This window comes from Elgaria multicarinata, chromosome 8 (assembly GCF_023053635.1).
Source record: "Elgaria multicarinata webbii isolate HBS135686 ecotype San Diego chromosome 8, rElgMul1.1.pri, whole genome shotgun sequence".
Classification (NCBI taxonomy): domain Eukaryota; kingdom Metazoa; phylum Chordata; class Lepidosauria; order Squamata; family Anguidae; genus Elgaria; species Elgaria multicarinata.
In genome coordinates, this window is record NC_086178.1 from 38030811 (window position 1) to 38053827 (window position 23017).

At 40.9% G+C, this 23017-nt stretch overlaps 1 protein-coding gene across 4 annotated transcripts in view; it reads left to right on the forward strand.

Moving 5' to 3' along the window:
- The window catches only part of TRIP12 (thyroid hormone receptor interactor 12), a 101058-nt gene extending 92115 nt beyond the window's left edge, over positions 1-8943 (forward strand). For all 4 annotated transcript variants that reach the window (XM_063132176.1, XM_063132177.1, XM_063132178.1 and 1 more), the window contains 4 exons: positions 1789-1902; positions 2534-2628; positions 2807-2910; positions 6829-8943. In XM_063132176.1, the coding sequence (XP_062988246.1) occupies positions 1789-1902; positions 2534-2628; positions 2807-2910; positions 6829-7025 (510 nt within the window). In that variant the 3' untranslated portion in view covers positions 7026-8943. The remainder of the gene's footprint in view (positions 1-1788; positions 1903-2533; positions 2629-2806; positions 2911-6828) is intronic.
- Positions 8944-23017: the final 14074 nt, after the last annotated feature.

A 23017-nucleotide genomic window follows, 5' to 3' on the forward strand; every position in this document is an offset into this window, starting at 1 on the left:
TTAGGTGGGATAGCTAATACCCTGGAAGACAAAAACAAACTTCAAAGTGATCTTGATAGGCTGGAGTGCTGGGCTGAAAACAACAGATGAAATTTAATAGGGATAAATGCCAAGTTCTACATTTAGGAAATAGAAACCAAAGGCACAGTTACAAGATGGGGGATACTTGGCTCCGCAATACTACAAACGAGAAGGATCTTGGAATTGTTGTAGATTGCAAGCTGAATATGAGCCAACAGTGTGATATGGCTGCAAGAAAGGCCAGTGCTATTTTGGGCTGCATTAATAGAAGTATAGCTTCCAAATCACGTGAGGTACTGGTTCCTCTCTATTCGGCCCTGGTTAGGCCTCATCTAGAGTATTGTGTCCAGTTCTGGGCTCTACAATTCAAGAAGGATGCAGACAAGCTGGAGCGTGTTCAGAGGAGGGCAACCAGGATGATCAGGGGTCTGGAAACAAAGCCCTGTGAAGAGAGACTGAAGGAACTGGGCATGTTTAGCCTGGAGAAGAGAAGATTGAGGGGAGACATGATAGCACTCTTCAAATACTTAAAAGGTTGTCACACAGAGGAGGGCCAGGATCTCTTCTCGATCCTCCCAGAGTGCCGTACATGGAATAACGGGCTCAAGTTAAAGGAAGCCAGATTCCAGCTGGACATCAGGAAAAACTTCCTGACTGTTAGGGCAGTGCGACGGTGGAATCAGTTACTTAGGGAGGTTGTGGGCTCTCCCACACTAGAGGCATTCAAGAGGCAGCTGGACAAGCATCTGTCAGCCATGCTTTAGGGTGGATTCCTGCATTGAGCAGGGGGTTGGACTCGATGGCCTTGTAGGCCCCTTCCAACTCTGCTATTGATTCTATGATATTACATCAAAATCCCTTCACAATTGGAGAGCCATGGTAAAGCCATTCTCTATGATCAGAAGCTAGAACTACCAGTCACAAAATGACACCCCTTTTCTCCCTCCCCATCCTAGTGTTTTCCTTATATGAAGAGCTTTCGGAGAAAGGTATGGATTTTTGGAGATGCACTGTTTGTATCCCTTCAAATTCTGAGTCTTCAGGAATGTTCAAATTCAGTCCACTTTCATCTCCTGAATCAGCCCAATTAATTTTAGGATTTGGACAGATCCAATGCACATCCCTACTTCTTGCTGGATGTGCTGGACAGCTTCCAGAATTTTAAAAGAATAAAATATAGTTTCAAACTACTAAAATGTAGCATTAAAATGTTTTTGTCCAGCAGAGGAGAAAATGAAACAGTGACATAGATAACAATAAAAATACGAATCTTAACTTTTAAGAAACCAAGATTGACCCTTTCAGAAGACACACTAAGCCACAGTGGTTAAGCATTTTGAGCTAAACTTTATGGCTTAGCGTGTCGTGTGAACCATTCCTAACCATGTTTAAACATGGTTTAAACATGCTCACTAACCATGGTTTAAACATGCTCACTAAGCATTTGCTGCAAAAGGTTTAGCGGCCTATCCGTGGCCTTAGTGTGTTGTCTGAACAGGCCCCTTATAAAAACATAAATCATTTAAAAATATTGACTGAACAAAAGGTCTTCACCTGGCAATGTAATGTACCAATACATTATTTTTTATTGCCATTATTAAAATTTTGTTTCTGATGTTTCATTTTTTTATATAAAAAGTTCAATTACAATTTCCTGATTTTTCCTCTCACACCCAGCTCTATGTTTTGCAGCTTTGGGTTTTTTGCTAACTGTTACATTCTTGAATAATGTGGCAACTTTAAAACTTTGTGTGTTTTTTCTTGTAGTTAGTTATATTCTGGGCACTAAATGAAGGCGTTTCCAGACAATTTGATTCCTTTAGAGATGGATTTGAATCTGTTTTTCCCCTCAGTCACCTTCAGTACTTCTATCCTGAGGAGGTTAGTATCTTTATCCAGGTTTAATAACTTTATGCACTTCTGTTTTTGTGAGGGTGTGAATGCAAGGAACTGTAGTTCTGTAAAGGCATCTAGGAATCTGCAATGGAAACTTTTCAACACACTCGTAAAACCAAGATTTCGTGTCGTCTTGGGGATGACCTGAAATTTCAAACCAGTTTTATTTTTGTAGCTTCCCTCAGATAACCCCATGTACCAAGGAAAAGAAACAAAGTGTATGCCTGGGGGATAGGGTTGTAGCTCTTACAGGATGCTGATTAATTCTGTAGCTCATTGTTTGGTTCTGAAGAAGTTATATTCAGAAGTTCAGTCATTCTTAGTTCTCCAAGATTTTTGGTTTAGATCATTGTGTTCTGAAACCTTGATTTGAAAAGTAATAGAATTGACTTGAGTGGGAAGCAAAGAGGCCTTTCAAAAGTCAGGAGTGTGAGTTATAAGTATTAGTTGATATTAAGCTGATGATCTATGAGGTTTGATTAGGTAGTGGCGCTTCAGCTTCTGTACAAGGAGCTACATTCATCCTGTGATCATTCCTAACGATGATAAATTGACTATCTTCTTCACGTCTCTCTCTGTTCTTCCCATTCCATGTTGGCCTTCTACCTTGTTACAGCTGGATCAGTTGCTCTGTGGTAGCAAAACAGATACTTGGGATGCAAAGACATTAATGGAATGTTGCAGGCCAGATCATGGTTATACACATGACAGGTAATATGAATTTGTTGCTTAGTGTTGGTGATTAACTATTTGTGGAATGTTTCAAACAGCTTTTAATATTGTTGCTATATAAACGTGGTGATGTGTTCGTTCCTTAATGGATGTGCTTTTTAAAAGCCTCTAACTGAAGTTTTCCTTTTTCCCCTTTTTTCTTTCTTTTTTACTCTAGTCGTGCTGTGAAGTTCCTGTTTGAAATACTCAGTAGTTTGGATAATGAGCAGCAAAGATTATTTCTCCAGTTTGTGACTGGTAGTCCTAGACTGCCAGTAGGAGGTGGGTGTTTTTATAATATTGACTAAAATACATGCAAACACAATACCTAGTTTTGTGCATTGAAAAGCATCTTTACTAGATTGAATCCTAGCATAGCTTTCATTTCAAAGTGAACGTTCTGTCATGCTGTAAACTAAAAGCCTACATAACTTTTTGAGTTGTGAATCAATACAATGGCTTTGATTTAAAATTAAATCATTTACAGTACAGTCCTACTTGGATTGTACTTGTAAGTATAAAACCCATTAAGTTCTATGTGGCTTATTCATAGGATGGCAGCCTTAGCCTACTGCATGAGAACATAAAATGAAAGCAGAGTTTCCCTCTGTTTTGCTAATGTACATACATAGGTTTTAACATTATAGCCACACTTTCTATGTCTCTGGGGAAAGTAGATGATGTCTCAAGGCACCCGTCTCTTGTCTCCAAGGATACAGCTGCACATAAAACTAGAGAGATAAAATTTCCAGAAATTTTGAAACCATGAAAACACAAGAAACCATCAACATTATAGTAAAACTAAGTTGCTGTTTATTCTGAATGTAGTCTTCTCCACAGCATCAAGTAGACACAGAAAGTACGCAGGAAAATAAATAAATTCATGACTTATGAGTGCTAATTTTGCTCCATGAAACTTGATCTGATCAGTCTCATTTTCTGAGATATTACTATCAGCAGATTCTGCTGCTTCATTCGCCTCCATTTCTTAATGAATTCTTTCACTTCGCTTCCTTCTGTATCTGTAAGTGGAGATATGCTTCGAGTCCCCAAAACAGATTTTATCTCAGCCATTTGGTAAGAAATGTCTGACAAAGTGCAGATGAAGTTACTGGCTTTTAAATCTTCAGGGAGTTCTGCAGCTGATTTGGGAATACATCCTTATCCAGTGCAGTGTTCCTTACGCTTCTGGGCTTGAAGGGCTTTTTTGTGTTTTTTAGTAAGGAGGTCACAACTTCACTCCATTGAGTTTTACTACAGAGTTTCAATTGTCAGTGTTTTATTCTTTGCATTTTTTTCTTCTTGCTTCTTGAAGACTGCAGCTACAGTATGAGTACTTTCTGCATAACTTCATTTGCTCTTCTGTAGATCTTTTGGACAGTGTCTAGCTTCATCATGTCATTGTGAAGCAGGTTTAGCCCGTGGGATGCTCATCTTATTACAATAATATGTGGATATTTATCCATTATGGTCTCCCATGCTGCTTGCATTTTACTTGCATTGTCAGCAAAGCAAAGACTTTACCACTCCCAATCTTCTCTAGGACTTTTCATATTTTTTCAACAGATATATTCTGCAGTATGTCTGTTCTCTCCTTTTTCAGTGCATCATCATCATCATCATCATCATAATGAGATGCAAAATTTATGATTCCAATAATTGCAAAGTTTATGATTCCTTCTCCCCACACATTTGCATATTGTAAATACTGAAAAACTTCATTGATATTTCCTTGCACAATTTTCATTACCTATTCATATTCTGATTCTAAAAGAGGCTTGTTCAAAGAATGTCTGCTGGGCAAACAGTATGATGATCTAGATTATTTAAAGGCTTTCTGTGTATATGCCTTTTCAGTTGCTGATTATGTCATTCCAGAAGACTATTTTGCTCTTGGAAGAGCTTTGTTAATTCTTGATCTTCAGGTGTCATGTTGTCTTAAAATCAGCTATTGAGACTCTTTTGTATACAGCTGTTTACAATATCTGTTTTTTTGGTGATGTTGATTGGGTAATCCTTTATGATGATGATCCTATTACAGAAGGACTTCTGGATTGAGAACATTGGAAATAGCTATTTGCACTTTCATCATCATGGCCTTCCTCACTTACACACATGAAGGATTTTTAAAATATTTATAGAACACTTTTTACATACAAGGATGTCTTTGGTCAGCCTAGTCATATTTGGAATTGTATATTAGATTTGACAGGGTTTAAATCCAATATCATACTAGCAGATTTCTGCTAGCATGACAGGTGTTTTCTCTCCCCCCCTTCCCCCCCCCCCCCGGCAGCCCTTCATGCCACCCCGAAAATCTGCTCTGAAGGGCTTTCCAGCCCTCTGGCACAGTTTTTGAGGGTGTATGTGTGCATGCGTGGGGTGGGAATCTCCTTCTCCCAGTTCTGTCAGCAGAACTTCTATCAGCAGAACAACACAATTGGATTCAGCCTAAGTATTTGTCAGTCACATTTATTTTTCTCAGAATAACCTGTGTTAATGCTTTCATATGCTAGAAATTGGTCTCACCATTTTGCTTAGGGGAGGATAAGAAATTTTAGTAGCCCACTTGCATGTAAACAGTAAACTACAGCATGTACACATTTAATAATGGATGAAGGAGAGACCTTGGTACATTTCCCTGCCCTGCAGCCCTCACTTTACTGCTAAAGTTGGGGAATCATTTTGCCATAAAGCAGCAGATTAATAGAATTTGATTATGATTTGCATAGAGGTTATGCAAGACTGATCTCTTCCAGCAGGCCTATCCAGTAGAATTTTAGGATATTTTTAATATGTTTTTAGGATGCTTTTAGGATGTTTTTAAACAGTGTATGGCATGTTTTTAATCAGTATTTTGTGTATTTTGTGCTTGTTACTGTTACCCGCCTTGATCCAATCGGAGAGGCGGGTAAGAAATATATTATTATTATTATTATTATTATTATTATTATTATTATTATTATTATACAATGCAGCTAAAATATAGTTTAGCATTTTGAATTCAGATAAACTTAAGCATCCTTCAATAGAGCACATTTGTACTTTTGTGGATCTCAAGGGCACAGGGTCAGGAGGAGTCTGGTTTCTTACAATTCCAAACCCTTTAGACTTGCTCTTCCTCTTCCCCTGAACCTTTTGAGCAATCAGAGTAGTAAGCTCCTTGTTGGATGGATGCTGCTGTTAGTGTCCTTAACTCCCAGAATGGTCTAGTCAGGGGGACAGAAACAAATCCACCAAGCTCTAAGTCAAATGTCAAGATGAACCAACAAAGAAGGCATTGAATCCTCTTTCCTTCTGGCTGAAAGTGGCAGTGCCCCCTGGTAGCAGAAAAGCATTTTGTTCTTGCGTTTGAGAGTTGTGCTATATTACTTGTCTTCTGTATTGGATCAGCTGATCTGATACTGTACATAGTCTTACATAAAAATCTTCCTGTTGCATGCTTTTTTAGAAATTACTTTGAAGTTGCAATATATGAAAACCTTAAACATTTTATTCATCATTGTAAAAGAGAATATGTTATAATCCACTTCTTCAATGTTTCCATTTCTTGAAGGTAAAACTCCCCCTCCCCCAAAAAAGACATGGGAGCAGTGGACAGGAAAAGGTTTTCCCCTATTTTCCCCCCACAGTCCTTTATATCTCTCTATAGAACCACTATACTGATAAGTTATATAACTAACTCTGCCAGTCGCTCTGTTAAGAACCAAGAGTTCTTGTCTGTACGCCTGTTCTTCCCTTCAGTGGCCAAGTTTGTATGCAACAGCACCACGGTGGCTGCATGTGCCTCTCTTTTTTTGTTAAGAATCTACTGACCCTTCCAGAGTTCCTTCTGATATAGAGGCACAATGAAGGCTACATTCATGCATTCTTCTAATTTTAGAATTCTTTACATTAGAAACACCACCACCCCACACACACACACATGATTTTTGCAGGTAAAATGACAAGTCATGGAAGCTGCACATACACCTTTTCAAATGTTGGAGCCAGTAACCGTTTTAATACTAGAAGAGAGAGCTGCTGATTTGCCAAGGTTGAGCAGGGAGGAAGGGTTCAGCTTCCTTATGACTGAGTTAATCCACGTCAATGATACAGAGCTGCATGAAAAATGCAGTATTTTTTCTAATACTGACAGCTTAACGCTCTTAGACTTTTCATATTAAATCTGTATTGAACATTGTTTTTCCTTCTTCTTAGGCTTTCGAAGTTTGAATCCTCCCCTTACAATTGTACGCAAGACATTTGAGTCTACAGAAAATCCAGATGACTTCTTACCCTCAGTAATGACCTGTGTAAACTATCTCAAGTTGCCAGACTATTCAAGTATTGAGATAATGCGTGAAAAACTCTTGATAGCTGCAAGAGAAGGGCAGCAGTCATTCCATCTTTCCTGATCACAATGAAAAATGCAATGCCTGCCTGTTACAGCAAAAAGAGAATCATGATTCTTTTCTAAATGTATCATCTGAGTCGAGGAAACGTTACGCCTTGTTGTAGAAAACGGCTTGCAGATTATAAACAAAGACACTAGGTTGATATTCATTAAAGGCCCCGTGGACTTAAAAGTGATCAGGCCCTAAAGTTGTTGTGACAAGGTTTCTTTAGCAAGTTCTTGTTTTAAATTATCATTTATTGATGAGTGAAGTTTAACTTGCTTTGCTGTGTGAAATTTAAAAAGGGATGTTTTTTCAGGCTGGAACAATAAATGTTGCTGTGCAGTTTAATACTGGGCTGTGTGTATCCATCTAGCCAAGTCTGCAGTTTTTTCCTCCCAAAGACAACTTTGTACATAAGTACAGAAATTGAAAACATGTATTGGCACATCTAGTTAAGTAGACTAGTTCTGTGTACCATCACTTGCCCCAATTTCCCTCCCCTCATGTATTGTCTGATGTGCAATCCACATGGCTCTCTGTGTGCACCACTCACAACAATTGTTACATTTGGACATGGAAATTTACTGTTCCATGTTTTCTCAAATTAAGAAATAATTTAATTTTATTAAATATATTGTCAATAATTCCGCCTTTGTAAGTAGGTAGAATCTTTCTTATAGCTTAGTTTTAATGTAGTAGTAGGATATATTGGCTACATTCTTTACCAGAAGATACTCTAGAACTGTTCACACAGTGATTTAGGCAACAGCCTCTTACCAGGGGCTAGGAGGAATTGATTCTTTTTGTGTAGTTGAAAAACTCAACAACTGATTGATCTGGCCAATATTTATGGAGTGGCCAGAGCATTTTGAATTGATGTAAAGTTTTTTATAAAGTCAAATTAGTACTTTCCTTCCCTGTTTCAGTCCTTTTTCCTTGATTTTAAGTTCATGGTTTTTTTTCTGTGTTTCTTCCTCCCTTCTTCTGCCCTCCCCCAGCACTGGTGTGGATCGAAACAGTTCAGCATTTCTTTTGACACAGATAAAGCACCTGTAAGCAATGCTCTGTCCAATTGTTTTATGTGCTGATTTCTCAAATCTGCAATAATTTACTTCATCAGGTTAATGTTTTTACCTGAATATAAATAAAGTTTGCTTCACCCTTTTGTTCATAGTTCTGTACTGTATGCATAAGTTCAATTGTGTAAATTATTCCAATGCAAGTAAATCATCTTAAATCTCCTTGGCTAACTAGCCACCTTGTCATGGATGATTTACCATTAAAACAAGAGTTTGCAAGATCTGGTATTCTTTTATTTTCATATGAGTTCAAAAAGAGACTATTCCAAAACATTCCTGAGATGTACATGCTATATAGTTCATCTCTTAATGAAAATCTGACAGATTACTTTATTCAACTTTGAGAAATCAAAATAAACACTTGAGTGCTGTTAAATTTGGTTGGATGATCAGGGTAGAACATTATTAAACTTCAGCAAGTTTCCTTTTCAGACGAAGAACCTGTAACTACACAATGTACTTCAGTACATATAACTGACATTCTCTTAAGTTAATGGGACTGGCCATACTGTGCACCACTGAACTGTGATGAGAAGCTGAATGTGAAATCATTGTGCAAAGACCCTGAGCAGTCTGTCAGATTAGAACCGAACGGAAGTGCTTCACAGTGGACATAACATTGGTCATGCAGAACATGGCTAGTATTTCCTAGAAACCTAAAGGCAGTGTTAAAAGTATGGACTGGTATTTAAAATTGTTCTGATAATGCTATCAAACTTGGCACAAAGACTCGTGTTTATAGTGTGTTGATAGCAACTTGTTCTTTTTTTTTTTTAAGGTTCTATATTTTAAAAAGACTGACTTATGTAAAAATATTTTGTATTAAAATATCATCTGTATTGATATTTTTTTACCCATGTTGTCTCCCTACAGAATCTGGCTTTCATTGACTTGTACTTCTTAAATTTAAATAGTTTATACTAGCCATCCAGTGCCTGAAAGTCCATGTGGCTTGGGGGGGCTGCCATTTGGGAAAAGCAGGTCTGATGACTCATTGGATTCCTGGAGCTGTTAAGTTATACACTGAAGCTGGGGGGTGGGGGTGTCTAAAAAAAATAGTGGTAATGCAGCAAACATATGTATCATCAGAATGGCATATGAGGGAGCCTAACTTTGGCATTCTGAGTTTCTAGAACACAGTAGCAAACTCTGGTGTGCCAGTGCATGAGATGGGAAACGGCAAGAGTGTTGTCCTGAATGAGACATCTCTTCAGATAATAAAGAATTGATCAACAAGAACTGCTTTGAAGAGATCAGTGATGTTACATGGAGAATCGTTCACGGTGTTGTCATACTACCAATTTTCTGTAGATTATTGCTGCTGTTGCCAGGAATAAAGGTACTCTAATATCATTTGATCTATGAAGTATAGTGCTTGAAAGCAACTTTTGAAGTGCAATGGTGATGGATTCTTTGTCCCTAATTCTCACTTCAATAGACTTGCCAATGACTCTAGCCAGGGCTGCGTGTAATTAAAAAAAAATAATAAGATGAAATTCTTCCCGAGCAAAATTAATTTAGTAGGAAATTAAACAGACTTATGTGGCATTTCTTAGTTTGCCTAATTGTGATTTGGTATGTCAAATGAAGGAAAAGTTTGTAAATGTGCTTAATGCATACACTTTGCATCCTTTGCTACATTCCCGGAGGGGATTGTATAATTTTGATAGTCACAGCAAAAGGCAACAAGATAGAAACCTGCCTCCTGAAGACTCTGTGATGACCTCTCTTCATTTTGTGGCTTCAGGCACTGATGACACACTTAAAGCAGGTGTGTGCAACCTATAACCTTACAAAGGTTGGACTCAAACATCAACCCCAGCCAGCTGGGGAAATGATGGGAGTTGCAGCCTCTGGGAATGCCACAGGATCTCCCCTTCCCCTTTAAGCAGATCTATGGGACTTTAAGAATTTAATTTTTGTGAACCGCTCGGAGTGCTTCAGCTATACGGTGGTATAGAAATATAATGAATGATGAATGAATGAACAATTAAAAGGAAAAAGGCTGACCCTTTCAGGAAGCTCCTATATCATTTTATGTTTGTACAGGTTCAGAGTTGAAAATCCACCATATTTATTGTGGTATAGCCTCGGTAACATGCCCTAGAGGGAAAGTATAGCTAGCAGAATGCCCTACCCATTGGCTTTCCAGACACATCTCATTGCTGGAAACAAGTTGCTGCACTTGTTGCCTCCATTAAGACTCTTATGATATAGAAAAGTTCCAGTTAAAAATTGTTGTACAAATATGTACAGCTATATTGTTTTCATAATAGTTGGTGCCTCCTTTCATCCTAATTCTTAATGTATTTCTAGTGAGCAATCAGTTATTGCTCTTTGCTGCAGCCCTATTGCTGATTTTGTGGCAGCAATAAGGATTCCCTCGTTCCCCCTTTTTCACATCTGCTTGAATAATTACTTGAAACTGAACCCATAGACAGAATTGTTTTTTTCGATTTACATTCTCCATGAAGCTGATAAAAGGGAGAAGAAAACGCTTCATCAACACTTTCCTGAGTTGTCGTTCTAGTAATATTTGCTCTCTTTCCTTGGGTCTTTTTATTTGGCTTCCATAATTGTGTTTGATCCTATTGGGGCTGTTCATCTGCAACAGCATCAAATCTTAGGTTAATTAACCCATAATTTGCCACAATGTGTGCCAGGTGCATTCCACAACCTTTTTGAATATTCAACCCCCGATCGGCTGATTGGGGGCTGCTGTGTGAGGTCTGAACTTGTATACTATAGGTTAAGTTACTTGGAACTATAGTCCAAAGAGCAAGCTATAACCCTTCAGTGTACAAGTTAACAAAATATTGCAAGCCATCTTGCTGCCTTAAAAGAAGCCTCCATATGGCTTCTTCAAACACTACTATGATGTGGCTGAAATCAGTCATGTGGATCCTTCCTGCCTGATCATGATTATGGACAAAGATGGTTTAGGAAGGACATGTGCAACTGTTTATGCCAAAATGGCTTCAAAGTGGATTGGGCATCCTCATGATCAGCCTTTCCCAACTTTGAATCATAGAATTGTGGAGTTGGAAGGGACCACAAGGATCATGCAGTCCAACCCTCTGCAGTGTGCAGGAAAACCAATTAAACCATCAGTGAGAGGTGACTATCCAGCCTCTTCTTAAAGACCTCTAGAGATGAAGAACCCACAACCTCCATAGGTGGACTGTTCCACAGTTGTACAGATCTTACCATCAGGAAGTTTTTCCTTCTATTTAAACAAAATCTAGGTAGCTGTAACCTATACCCATGATTTCAGGTCCTAAGTTCTGTGGCAATGGAAAATAATTCTTGACCATCTTCCCTATGGCACCCTTTTATGTGCCTCAACACTACTAACATGTCTCCTCTCAGTCGTCCTTTCTCCAGACTGAACATCCCAAGTTCCTTCAGTCTGTCCTCATAGGGCATGTCCTCAAGTCCCTGTATCATCTTTGTTGCCCTCCTCTGTACCAGTTCTAACCTGTTCAATGCCCTTCGGGAAATGTAGTGCCCAGATGTTGGACTAAAATTCCATTTCCAGTGAGAATGGCCAATAGTCTGGGATGATGGAACAACATCTGGGGACCTAAAGTTAGAAAAGGCTGCCCAAGATCATTGAAATTCACCTTCTAGTGAAGGGCTGGTCCAGATACTGTTGGGCTGTAAAGCCCATCAGCCCTGACCATTGACTATGGGGATGGGGCTGATGAGAATTTGAATCCAGCTACATCTGGAGGCCACAGGTTTCCCATTGCTGCTCTAATAAATACCTGAGCAGAGGAATTGCATGTCATAGAGCAGTGCTTGGTTATAGCCAGGAAATTAAAACTGATAGGTAAGGGAGCCAGTTATCTGTTGTCCCATTAATTAACCATGTAATTATGCACTCATTTTACAAGCTAAATAGTATTTGCTCCTGTGTCATGTGTTTGGAGGCTTTAATTACTATGCAGCTTTTCTCTGCATACTTCCCTTCTTCCCTAATGCTCTGCAATGGAGGTGACTTAGAGGACACATTTAGAAATGGTGCTTTATATAAGATGTTCATATTCCTTTATTAATTGCCAGTGGGCTTTCAGAACAGCTGCTGTGTTTTTCTTCAGTGATCTATCCACATTTCCAGGGTCTTTTTCTCCCCCAGTGAATCCAGTAATTTTAGAGTGCATCAACCTATCATGATGCTTCCTAGAAGATGAGTGAAATCTTATTTAACCTATGTGACATAAATACGAATGTTGTTGAACCCCTCAATCGTCCTTCCATAATCTGATGCCTTCCAGATGTGCTGGACTGCAAGTGCACCAGGTTGGGGAAGGCTGCTATAAAATCAATAAACTTTGGGATGGAATGATAAGGGCAAAACAAGGGGAAAACACTTTAAAAACACACACACTACAAATCAACTTATAATAATTAAAACATGCTTTACAGTTTAGAACTGGATGCATCTATTGGAAGGCATTCACTCCTTTGTTTTCATTATTAGTGGTGCAATCTTAAGGCTGCAATCTTAGACCTCAGAGGTAGGCAACCTTTTCAAGCCCATGGGCACATTTGGCAGTTCTGAGAACTTGTCCCGGCCACCACAGCAACATGGGTATGTTGTGGATGAAAGCATTGGCCTGTTGCTGCCTAAGGCTGTATCTGTGCCCCATGCATGGCTCAGAGGCATTTGTCGGAAAAGAAGATGGGAACAACTGGAGCCCCCAACTTCACTTTGAAGCAGACCAACTGCCAGTAAGAAACATTTTCAAAATGGGAGGAATAGGGCACTTTGTCAGGCACCAAGAAAGGTATCTGATGATAAGTACCCCTGCTATTCCCACTTTTGGGGGAGTAAGCCTCATCATACTCAGTAGAACTTGCTTCTGAGTAGACCGTGTGTGTTACAAATTGGGGCAACGATTGAAAAGCCGTATGCATTGTGTTCCTTCACCTGGTCCAAACCAATTCTAAAATCTTAATGACAGAGACTTCTGAGTCTTGTGTTTGGAGATTTTCTTCTATTAACGTTGAGACTGTCCTTCTACACCCCCCCTTCCCTCTGAGGACTGTTAGGTTGGGGGGGGGAGCTAGAAGAAGGAAGGAAAGAGGAGCCAGAGAGACAGAAGAAAAAGAGGGGGAGCAAAACTGGGGGAAGGGAGAATAAAGGAAGGAGAGCTAGAGAAGAAGGAAAGATCAGACAAGGAAGGGGGGAGGGGGGGAGCCAGAGAGAAGAAAGAGAAGGGAGGGAGAATGAAAGCCACACATACGCGTGTGCTTGTGCACACACACGGAGGAGCAAAAGAAGAAAGGGAGAAAGAAAAGATCTGAGAAAGAAGCAAGAGAGAAAGAAGAAAGGGAGCCATAGAGATGGAAGGGAAGAAAGAGGAGTCAAAAAGAGGAAAGAAAGAAAAGAGCTGGAGAAATGAAGGGGGGAAGGAGTCAGAGAGAGAGTGAGTCCCACTGACAAGATCCCACTGGACTTGCTCCTCTTCACCTTTGCAACCTGCTTGTTCACCTGCCTCTTTCTCTGGCCCAGAGAATGATGGTGGTGGTGGTGGTGAGAAAGGGAGCAGCAGATGCCATGGCCTACTTGAACACTGGCACTCTGCCTGTCAAGCAAGCAGGTGGAAGAGGAACAGTAGCATCTGGTGACTGGTAGTGAGAAAGTGGGTGCACTGAGGGAAGGAGCCAAGTGAGCATGTCTTGCTCAAAGGCCCTCCAGAACCTGGAGCTGGCACTGTGGGTCGCAAGCACGCACCAACACACACTACAGCCCCCAGGCTCAGAAAGATTGGAGACCAGTCTTATGGCGTGAAGACTTGTCCGAGAAGGGACTTCCAAGTTAATTTTACACTCCCATGTTGGTTTTGTGTTTTGGTCTACCCTCGTGGAATAACGATTACTGCCCATACACAACAATTGGGAAAATGCAGAAACTTAGTGGAGATTTGATATTATCATTCAATCTCAGGAAGTAATTGTTTTAGAGCACCCTTTCTTAACTTGGTGCCCTTGATGGCAACAAATCTAGAGGGCACCAGGTTGGAGAAGGCTGATGTAAAGCATCTTTACCCCACTATTTAGCCAAAAAGAGGTCAAGGGCAGCTGTCAGTGGCAGCAGAGTTACAGGGAGGGGGGGAAGCAAGCAAGCTCCCTGCAGCTGCTTCCTCTCTGGCAATGGATGGGTCCAGGTTAGTCTACTCCTTGCTGTGATGGTAAGGAGGTCCCTCCTGAGAGGCAGGAGATGTAACCTCCAATTGGCCCTTGGTCCTGTGGCCAATGGAGGAGCCTAGAGTGTGCTACCGTTCATCCTAGAACAACTCTTTCCCAACCCACGAAGTCATATGTAATGAAATCATGTACAAGTAGTAGAAGTGTAGGTGCCAGATACTGAGATAATTGCACACATCTATCTTTAAATTGAATGCTTAGTTTTTATTGCCCGGAGTTCTCATTACTAGAGCAAAAGATGCATATGCTCAAAACCTTAATATGTGGCTCCTTGCCTGAGGGAACAATTTGGAGGCATTTCCTGCTATTGTTTTTATAGACCCATGAACATTTAAAATCAGCACATAAAGCTGAAATGAAGGAACCAGGCATAAATGAGTGGTTTTTCATTCTTTAGTTGTAATTGCTTGACCTGTTAGCCACACACATGGCCCAATATTGGCAATTACTAAGGAAAATAAGCATCTACAGGAGAAAATGTTTAATTGTTTTGTTTATGCTAGGGCAGTCTGTATGTCTTCTCTGAACAGCATTAATAATAAACTGATTTAGAAGTGGTAAAACCAGCAATATCTGCAGATGAATATGTACGGTGGTTATTATTATTATTATTATTATTATTATTATTATTATTATTATTATTATTATTTCCTACCTTTTCCTCAGTACTGGGACTCAAGATGGTTTACAAGATTAAAACATGTACAATTAAAACATATAAATATAAATTACAAAAGTTAAAATAGAATTAAACCTACAGTAAAATTAAAAACATGTTAATTTTTAAAAAAATTCTCTAGAAGCCCTGTCTAATATTCTGCTGTGCATATTTTAAATATATATATTTAAGCCACAGAGGTCTCCCACGACAGTGTAGAATACCTGACACCACTCTTAAATGTTCTAATGTAGATTTACTAAAGGAAGTAATGTCTGATTAGGTACGGCTTTCTCTCTGTGTATATATTTTGTGCACGGAGAAATCTCAGGGATTTTAAAATATCTTTATTTGTTATTTATTCAAAGCTGAAAAAATGCCTCTTAATTCTTTTAGCTTCTACAATATGGATAATCCTTCAAAATAAGATTGAATAAGACATGTCAGTGATTCAATCTGCACTAATAAGCCATTAGACTAATAGTGCATTTCAAAATAAAGCAAGTGTAAATAAAGGGAGAAACCTGGCTTCCTGTTGAATATAGGATGAATAATATATTCATGGGTAATTGGCTAAAATATCTTTTACATTAATGCGTACCCGCCATTAAATAGATGCTCTGCTTAAGATCCAATCTTGCAAAAAGGGATATTAAGTTAAATTCTGCTGAAAATATGAAGCACAGTCATAAGGAACTGTTGATAACGTGGCATTGGATACGGCTTTCTACTGTATTTGTTGCCTTAGTAATAATGTTTTGTTCTGTCTTCCAAATGTTCCCCAACTGCAATGTGTTAATTCCACTTCACATGAGCTCTTCGTTTCCAGTGCATTTTATTCCATCCACAATGGTGTGTTTAGGACTGGGCTACAGCCATCCACAGCCAGAAGAGGATTTGTTCCCCTGAAGGGGAAGGTGTCAGCATGTTTAACTCGCACTAGATGTTCACTCTACTGCCCACATTGGTTCAGTCTCACAAACATATATTTATTAAAAGACGTATGTGTGAAATTGGAGTGGGGTTTAAAGTTGAGTGTTGAGGCTCCTCTAGGAATAAAAAAATAATAGAACCATAGAATTTTAAGGTTGGGAGGGACCTTGGAGTTCTCTGTTGCATCCCCTACTCAATGCAGGATTTGCAATGCAGGTTGCTATTACAGCATCCCTGATGGTCACTGGCTTTGTTTAAAGAGTGGGCACTCAAGAGAAGGATAACCCACCACCTCATGCAGCAGTCTGTTAGACTGTGGAAGAGCTCTCAGTCTTAGGAAGTTTCTCCTATTTTCCACCCACTGGTTTTAGTCCTGCTCTCTGGAGCAGCAGAGAGCAAGTCTACCTCATCTAACTATCATCTGTCTGTCCGTCCGTCCATCCATATCCTGCCTTTTTTCCTCTTGCAAGGAACCCAAGGTGGCTTACATGGAGGTCCTCCTCTCCACTGTATCATCACCATAACCTTCTCAGGTAGATCAGGCTGAGAATCAGTGACTGGCCCATGTCACCCTGTGAGTTTTGTTGGGACTAGAACCAAGATCTCCCAAGTCCCAGTCCAATACCCTTAACCATTAAACCAGAATAACTGACTTTTGTGTAACAGCTCTTAAGATATTTGAAGGCTGCTATAATGTCTCCCCTTAATCTCCTCTTTATGCTTAATATACTCAGCTCTTTCTGTAAGAAGAAAGGTCATTGGAAGTCAGAATGTGAAATGATCAAAAGAAAGCAGAGTACTAACCACTATGACAGATGCACATACCACTACATTGATGGTGTAACTATGGTAATAAAGTTTAGAAAAGACAGCAAAATAACTACTGCAAAAGGTAATATCCTTTCTCTCACTCTTGTTGAGCAAGGGATGTACTTCTTGTGTGGAGAAAATCTATATAAAACCCTCCCTCCTAAATGGAGAGGAAGATGCACTGTGTCATTTGCTGTGCCACATTTACAAATTGTTAAGAACCTTACTTCTGATCAGATGACTAATTTTGGTAGTTTTGCACACAGAATTGTACAAAGATCTGATAATCCTTTAGCTAGAAGAAACACTGGATTTCATGCTACTATACGATGGCTATTTCCTTGGTTAGGAGTATCTGAGATAGAGAAAACTGTCAAAAACATCTCACTGGAGTTAGAAAAAGCTTTTAATAGTACACTGGATGCAATAGAAAGCTTACAAACTGAAGTTACTTCTCTCAGCAACGTTGTTGTGCAAAATAGAATGGCTTTGGATTTGTTATTAGCTCAGCAAAATGGTGTATGCGCTGTGCTTAACCAATCATGTTGTTTTTATGTAAATGAACAAAGTAAAATTGAGACTGATGTGAAGAAGATCAAAGAAGCAGTACAAGTTTTCCATAGAACAGGACAACCACCCACTTATGATCTATTTGGATGGCTTACTGGTTGGTTACCCAACCTGGGGTGGTTGAAAGAAGGGTTTCTTACATTTTGTCTCATTTTAATGATTTTGCTAATCCTTGCTTTTTGTCTCCCCTGTATTCTGTCTCTTTTGAGAAACCTTGCAAAATCCGTAATCCACCAGCAAATGTATTTGCATTATGAAGCTTTAGCCATGGATGACCTAGAAGTTAGCAAGCTTGGCTTTTAAATTGCTTTAAAGGAGGGAAATGTTAGCACAACCACCTCCATTTTCTAAAGGAAGCTATATAGTATCCATTATACACCAAGCGAGGAGTCACGTACTAAGAATGTCTTCAAGGATGTTTCTCATGTAACTATCCTATCTATCTTAAAACAATAGCTTCATGTCCCCGGGCGGAATGTACTGTTACAAGGAGATAAGGGGGCTCAGTTACAGAAGAAATGTTTTGCAAAAGATAAGGGGGCTCTCTCTGGTGTTACATTCTAATTGGTTAATATTGCTGTGGGGCACTGCCCCTTTCAGGCTTGAAAAGCCCTGCTGAATTCCCAATTCTTTGTCTGACTGTTGCTTTCAAAACTATCAGATCTTGATTATAATCAATAAAGCGCTTTGGACCCTCTGTCGCTGTAAGTGTGGTGTCGTTCTTGAGGGCTGAATTGGATCTCGTCCTCGAGGGCTAAGAACTTGTCTAACATTTCTGCTATTCCTCACTGGGCTTGGTATCTGGATTCTTCTCCATCCTAGTTGCCTTCTTCTGGACATGTCCGTTGGTCTACATCTTTCCTAAAATGTGATGCACAGAACTTGACATCCACTTTGTTCTTTCTGTGCCCTGTTGCAGTTTCTGGTCCAGATGTGTTGGACTAAAACAGAGGATGATGGGAGTTGTAGTGCAATGCATCGGTAGGGTGCTAGGTTGGGGAAGTTTAGCTTTTGCTAATCTGCTTGGCAATAATCCCCATTCTTTTGTTAGATTCTCACAGAAGGGCTGCCAGCTTCCTTCCCTGTCAAGCACGAAGCTAGCAGCTGGATGGGAGTAACTTAACTCCCACCTGCTTTCCTCTGAGAACACTGACAGACAGAAGCTCACTCTGATTTTGACATTCCACAGGCTGAATAGGCCCAAACCTTTCTGGACCACTTCTGATCAAATTCTGACTATAAACTATAAGGCTCTCTGCAACGCTAGAGCTGGGCCACAACAGTACCTAAATTATAAATAGCAGCAAAACTCTATTTTTGTGAACTGCCCAGAGAGCTCCAGCTATTGGGCGGTATAGAAATGTAATAAATAAATAAATAAATAAATAAATATTTCATTTTTATTTCTATACTGCTTTTCACAAAAAGATTTTCAAAGTGTGTTAATTTTGAACATTCTCTATTTAGAAGGAGTGAATGTAGGGGCAGGAGACAGCATTAAAATGCTGTTGAAGGTGGTAAAACATATGTTTCAGTAAATGCGTTCTTCATGGCATTGCCTAGGAATTGTGAGGGCAAGCAATAGGCACAGGGATAGAGGCTTAGTGAAAAAAATATGGAGTAAGAGGAACCAAAGGGCCAGCAGAGGGAGTTAGTGTGGCACCAAGCGTATATCATCAACACCCAGCAGATAAAGAATGGAAGAAATCGAAAAGTAATGGAAACTTTTATCGCCCTTCACATCAACTTGGAGGTAAGAATACAAGACTCTGCTATGATTAGGTTATTAACACGATCACTTTGAGGAATCAGTTCAGCTTAACTCAAGCAACACTTTCTATTGCCATCACACCAAATATTGGGATGTTACTATTATATAAAGTATGGAGAAGAGAAATATCTTTCAGAGACTATGTCCCCTCTTCTCCACAAAGCGTCTATAAATCTTAGATTTCAAACAATGAGAACCAACTTTACAGATGGGAGATATAAGAACATTCCCAGACAACAATGCTTTTGTATCTGTGGTATGGAAGTGGTGGAGGATACCATCCATTATGTGCTCTACTGCAATCTGTACAAAATCCCAAGAGACAGATACTTAAAGAGTCATCTGGTGCCAGTAGCAAACTTAAAGGACGCTGACAAAATCACACACCTGTTGTCAAATACTTTAAGGCCTGTTGTGATAAGCATAGCTAGGTTTGCAGTAAAAGCAGACCAGATCAGAAGAGACTTAGAGGCCAACTGCTCTGCTTAATAATCCTGTGCTTCCAAACATCTTGCTCCCCCTTATGAATGTTTATTTTAATTACAATTTTAAACTTATGTATTATACCTTGTGTGGCAAGTGGGCTTCACCTTTTATTGGAAATACGGTATTGTTTGTATAATTTGATGGTTTTCTCTCCTTTTATTGTAATTATGGCTAAAACCTACACAGGTTGCCTAATAAACATATAAAGTACTTGGTCATGGGAAACTGCCTTATACCAAGTCAGTCCACAGATTGCCCTCACTGCGTGTTGTCCATCTGGCAGCCCCTCTGATAGAGGTCTTTCCTAGTTCCTCCTACCAAATCTTTCACCTTAAAGGGTTGAGTCTGGAACCTTCTGTATGCAAAGAAGGTGCTAGGATATGGCTCCTTGCCACAAATAGATAAATACCAGTGATGTTTCACAGCTGAGGTTGAGGTGAGAGCTTTCCTTCTCTTGCTTCTCCCCATGCCACTTATAGAATCATCGGACCAGTTTGCAGGATTACTACAGTCCATGGTGGGTTGTGGCATATGCTGGTGGCCCATGTTTCCAAGCAGCTGTTGTACTGGAGGGACATAGAGCCATCAAGATTAGTAGCCCTTGATAGTCTTGTCCTCCCCGAATTTCTCCAATCCCCTTTGAAAGCCCTCCAAATCTTGTGTAAGTGAATTCTGTAGTTTAACTATGTGCTGTGTGTGAGGAAGTACTTCCTTTTATCTGTCCTGAATCTCCCACCTTCATGAGATGATCCCGGGTTCTAGTGTTATGAGAGAGGGGAAAAAATGTCTCCCTATCCACTTTCTCCACAGTGTGCATATGTTCATACACCTCTATCATGTCTCCCTTTGTCTTTTCTCTCTCTCTTGTGGCTGAGGAGGTGGCTGACTGTTGTCCTGCCTTCCCATTCATCACTGAGGCTGTTACCACAACCAAAGCGACAGTTGGGGCCATGCCAGGAAGGACTGCAGCTCAGTGGTCGAGCACCTATTTTGCATGCAGAAGGTCGCACGTTCAATCTCCATCATATCCAGGTAGCGCTAGAAATGCCTAGCATTCCCTCAAAGGGATGGCTTGCAGCCTTCTGGTGCAGTGGAGGACGCTGCCCCATCACCACCAGTGTTGAAGAAAATTCAATTACCAGTCTGGTAAGCTTCTGTACATGTAAGGTGGTGGTGGGAGGTGCCAACTTGTCTTCCTACTCAGGCAGCAAAATGGCACTGGCCACCCCTCCCTTCTCCAAATTTTGGGCAAGCTGACAGAGATGCAGGCATTTATATCTGCATGCATGCATGGGTCTGCACAACTGAGTTTGGGTGTGAGGAAAGCATGCAATGCACCACCTTGCCTCATACTCTACTTCTGAAGTCAACTCCTGTGTGTGTGAGAGATAGAGAGAAGGGGTGGGAGAGGGAAGCATCAGAATGTGCCACCCTTGATGCTGTAACCCTGGAACTGCCTTGTTTCCTGAAGCCAGCTCCTGAGTAGGAGGAATGATGCACTGAAAAACTGTAAGCACTGCCCCATTCCCTTTCAAAGATACATCCTGCCATGGGATGGGAGGAGAGAGGCAAGAATGTAGTGTCCATGTTCTGCCACCCCAACCCTGCCCTGCAACTAATGGCTACCTCCCCTCTCTCTTTTGTTTATTTCTCTTGCTTTCAGAGGGAGGAAAAGGTAGATTTTGGGGAATTATTGACCATTATACAGCTACAAGTGCACCCTGCAACAAAACGTTGCACCGTGGAGTTATTATTATTATTATTATTATTATTATTATTTATTTATTTATTTATTTATTTATATAGCACCATCAGTGTACATGGTGCTGTACAGAGTAAAACAGTAAATAGCAAGACCCTGCCGCATAGGCTTACAATCTAATAAAATCATAGTAAAACAATAAGGAGGGGAAGAGAATGCAAACAGGTACAGGGTAGGGTAAGCAGGCACAGGGTAGGGTAAAACTAACAGTAGAAAGTAACAGTAGAAGTCTGCACAACATGTTCAGGATTCCAGCTAGATATGCCATCTTCCAGGATATTCCATTCTACTCTCTGCACACCCCCACACCACATTTTTCTCTTTCAGTGGCCAATGAGCATGCTTTTTGGGTTCCCACCTCCTTAGGATTTTCTCCTGCTCCCAAACATTTTCTGTAGTGCTGCAAACATTGGAGTTTCCCCGGAGGTGTCTGAGACCCTGCCTCATGTGCGAGGATAGTCCTGTTTTGGCTGTATAAAGCTCCACACTTGGAGCATGTGTTTGCTATTGGTATGTAGGATATATTTCTTTCTTACACCTGGACTAGCTGGTCATGTTAAATTAATCACTTCCAATAATAATAATAATAATAATAATTTATTTCTTACCCGCCTCTCCGATTGGATCGAGGCAGGGAACAACAGCAAGGATAAAATACATAAAACACTAAATAAAAACATAGTATACACTGTTAAAAAACACCCTAAAGGCATACTAAAAGTATCCCCTGTGCTGGCCAAGTATTCCAAGTTCACAGGGAGAAATTCATTCTTTATCCAGGAGCTGTAACTCCTACTGCAGTATGGAAAAAGGAAACACCCAGAGGCAGTGTGGTTTCTTCTTCAGTGCTTTGCCACAGCTTTTCAACACACGCTGGCTGGGAAGCAGATGTCAAATGTCCCAAGTAAGCCCGCAACAGCTTATTCTCTGGGATGGAGCCCTGTGTTGTTCCATTCCGTCACCACACTCAGGCCGAAGCCTTCTGGGACGTACCTCTGAGGAAAGAGGCATAGGGTCCAGTGCACCTCACCCACCCATGGCTCGTTCCTAAAACAAGAAGCGCCAAGGCAGAGGCGTGCTGTGTAACTCTCTCTCTCACACGCAGCCCCTGACCCGCCTTCCAGGAGCTCAGGGCAGCACATGCGTTTTTTTCTCCTCACCCCTTTGATCCTCACAACAGACCTGTGAGGTTGAATCAGTGACTCAAGGTCACCCAATATGCTTCTTGGTTGTGTGTGTGAGAGAGATGGGGCTGGGATTGTAATCCTAGTCTTTCTCCCACTCCCCCACCCCGAACTTTCCCCAACCAGGTGCCAGTGGAGGCTGGTGGCTCCGATGACAGCGGGGCTGTGAATCCGCTCTGGGTTTCGTTCAGAACTCTAAAGGAGCTATCCAAGGTGCTGAGCCCTAACCTCAAACTAGGTCCAGCACCTCGGACAGCTCCCCTTAGAATCCTGGCAGCCAGAGCGGCTTCGCAGCCCCACCGCAATCGGAGCCCCCCGCCCCCCCGGGCCCTCGGACGCACAGCCCGCCCTTGCCTGGCCGGCTGCGCCCTTCGCGTCTCCAGCGCGCTCTTGGCGCCGCGTTGCGCGGGAGCGCCCCCTGCCGGCTGCTGGCGCTGACGTTTCGCCATGCCGGCCACTCCCTCCCCAGTCTCCGCCCGCACGTTGCCAGAGCCGGGGAGCAGCCGCTGCCGCCGCCGCCAAGGAGGAGCTGCTGCTGCCGCCG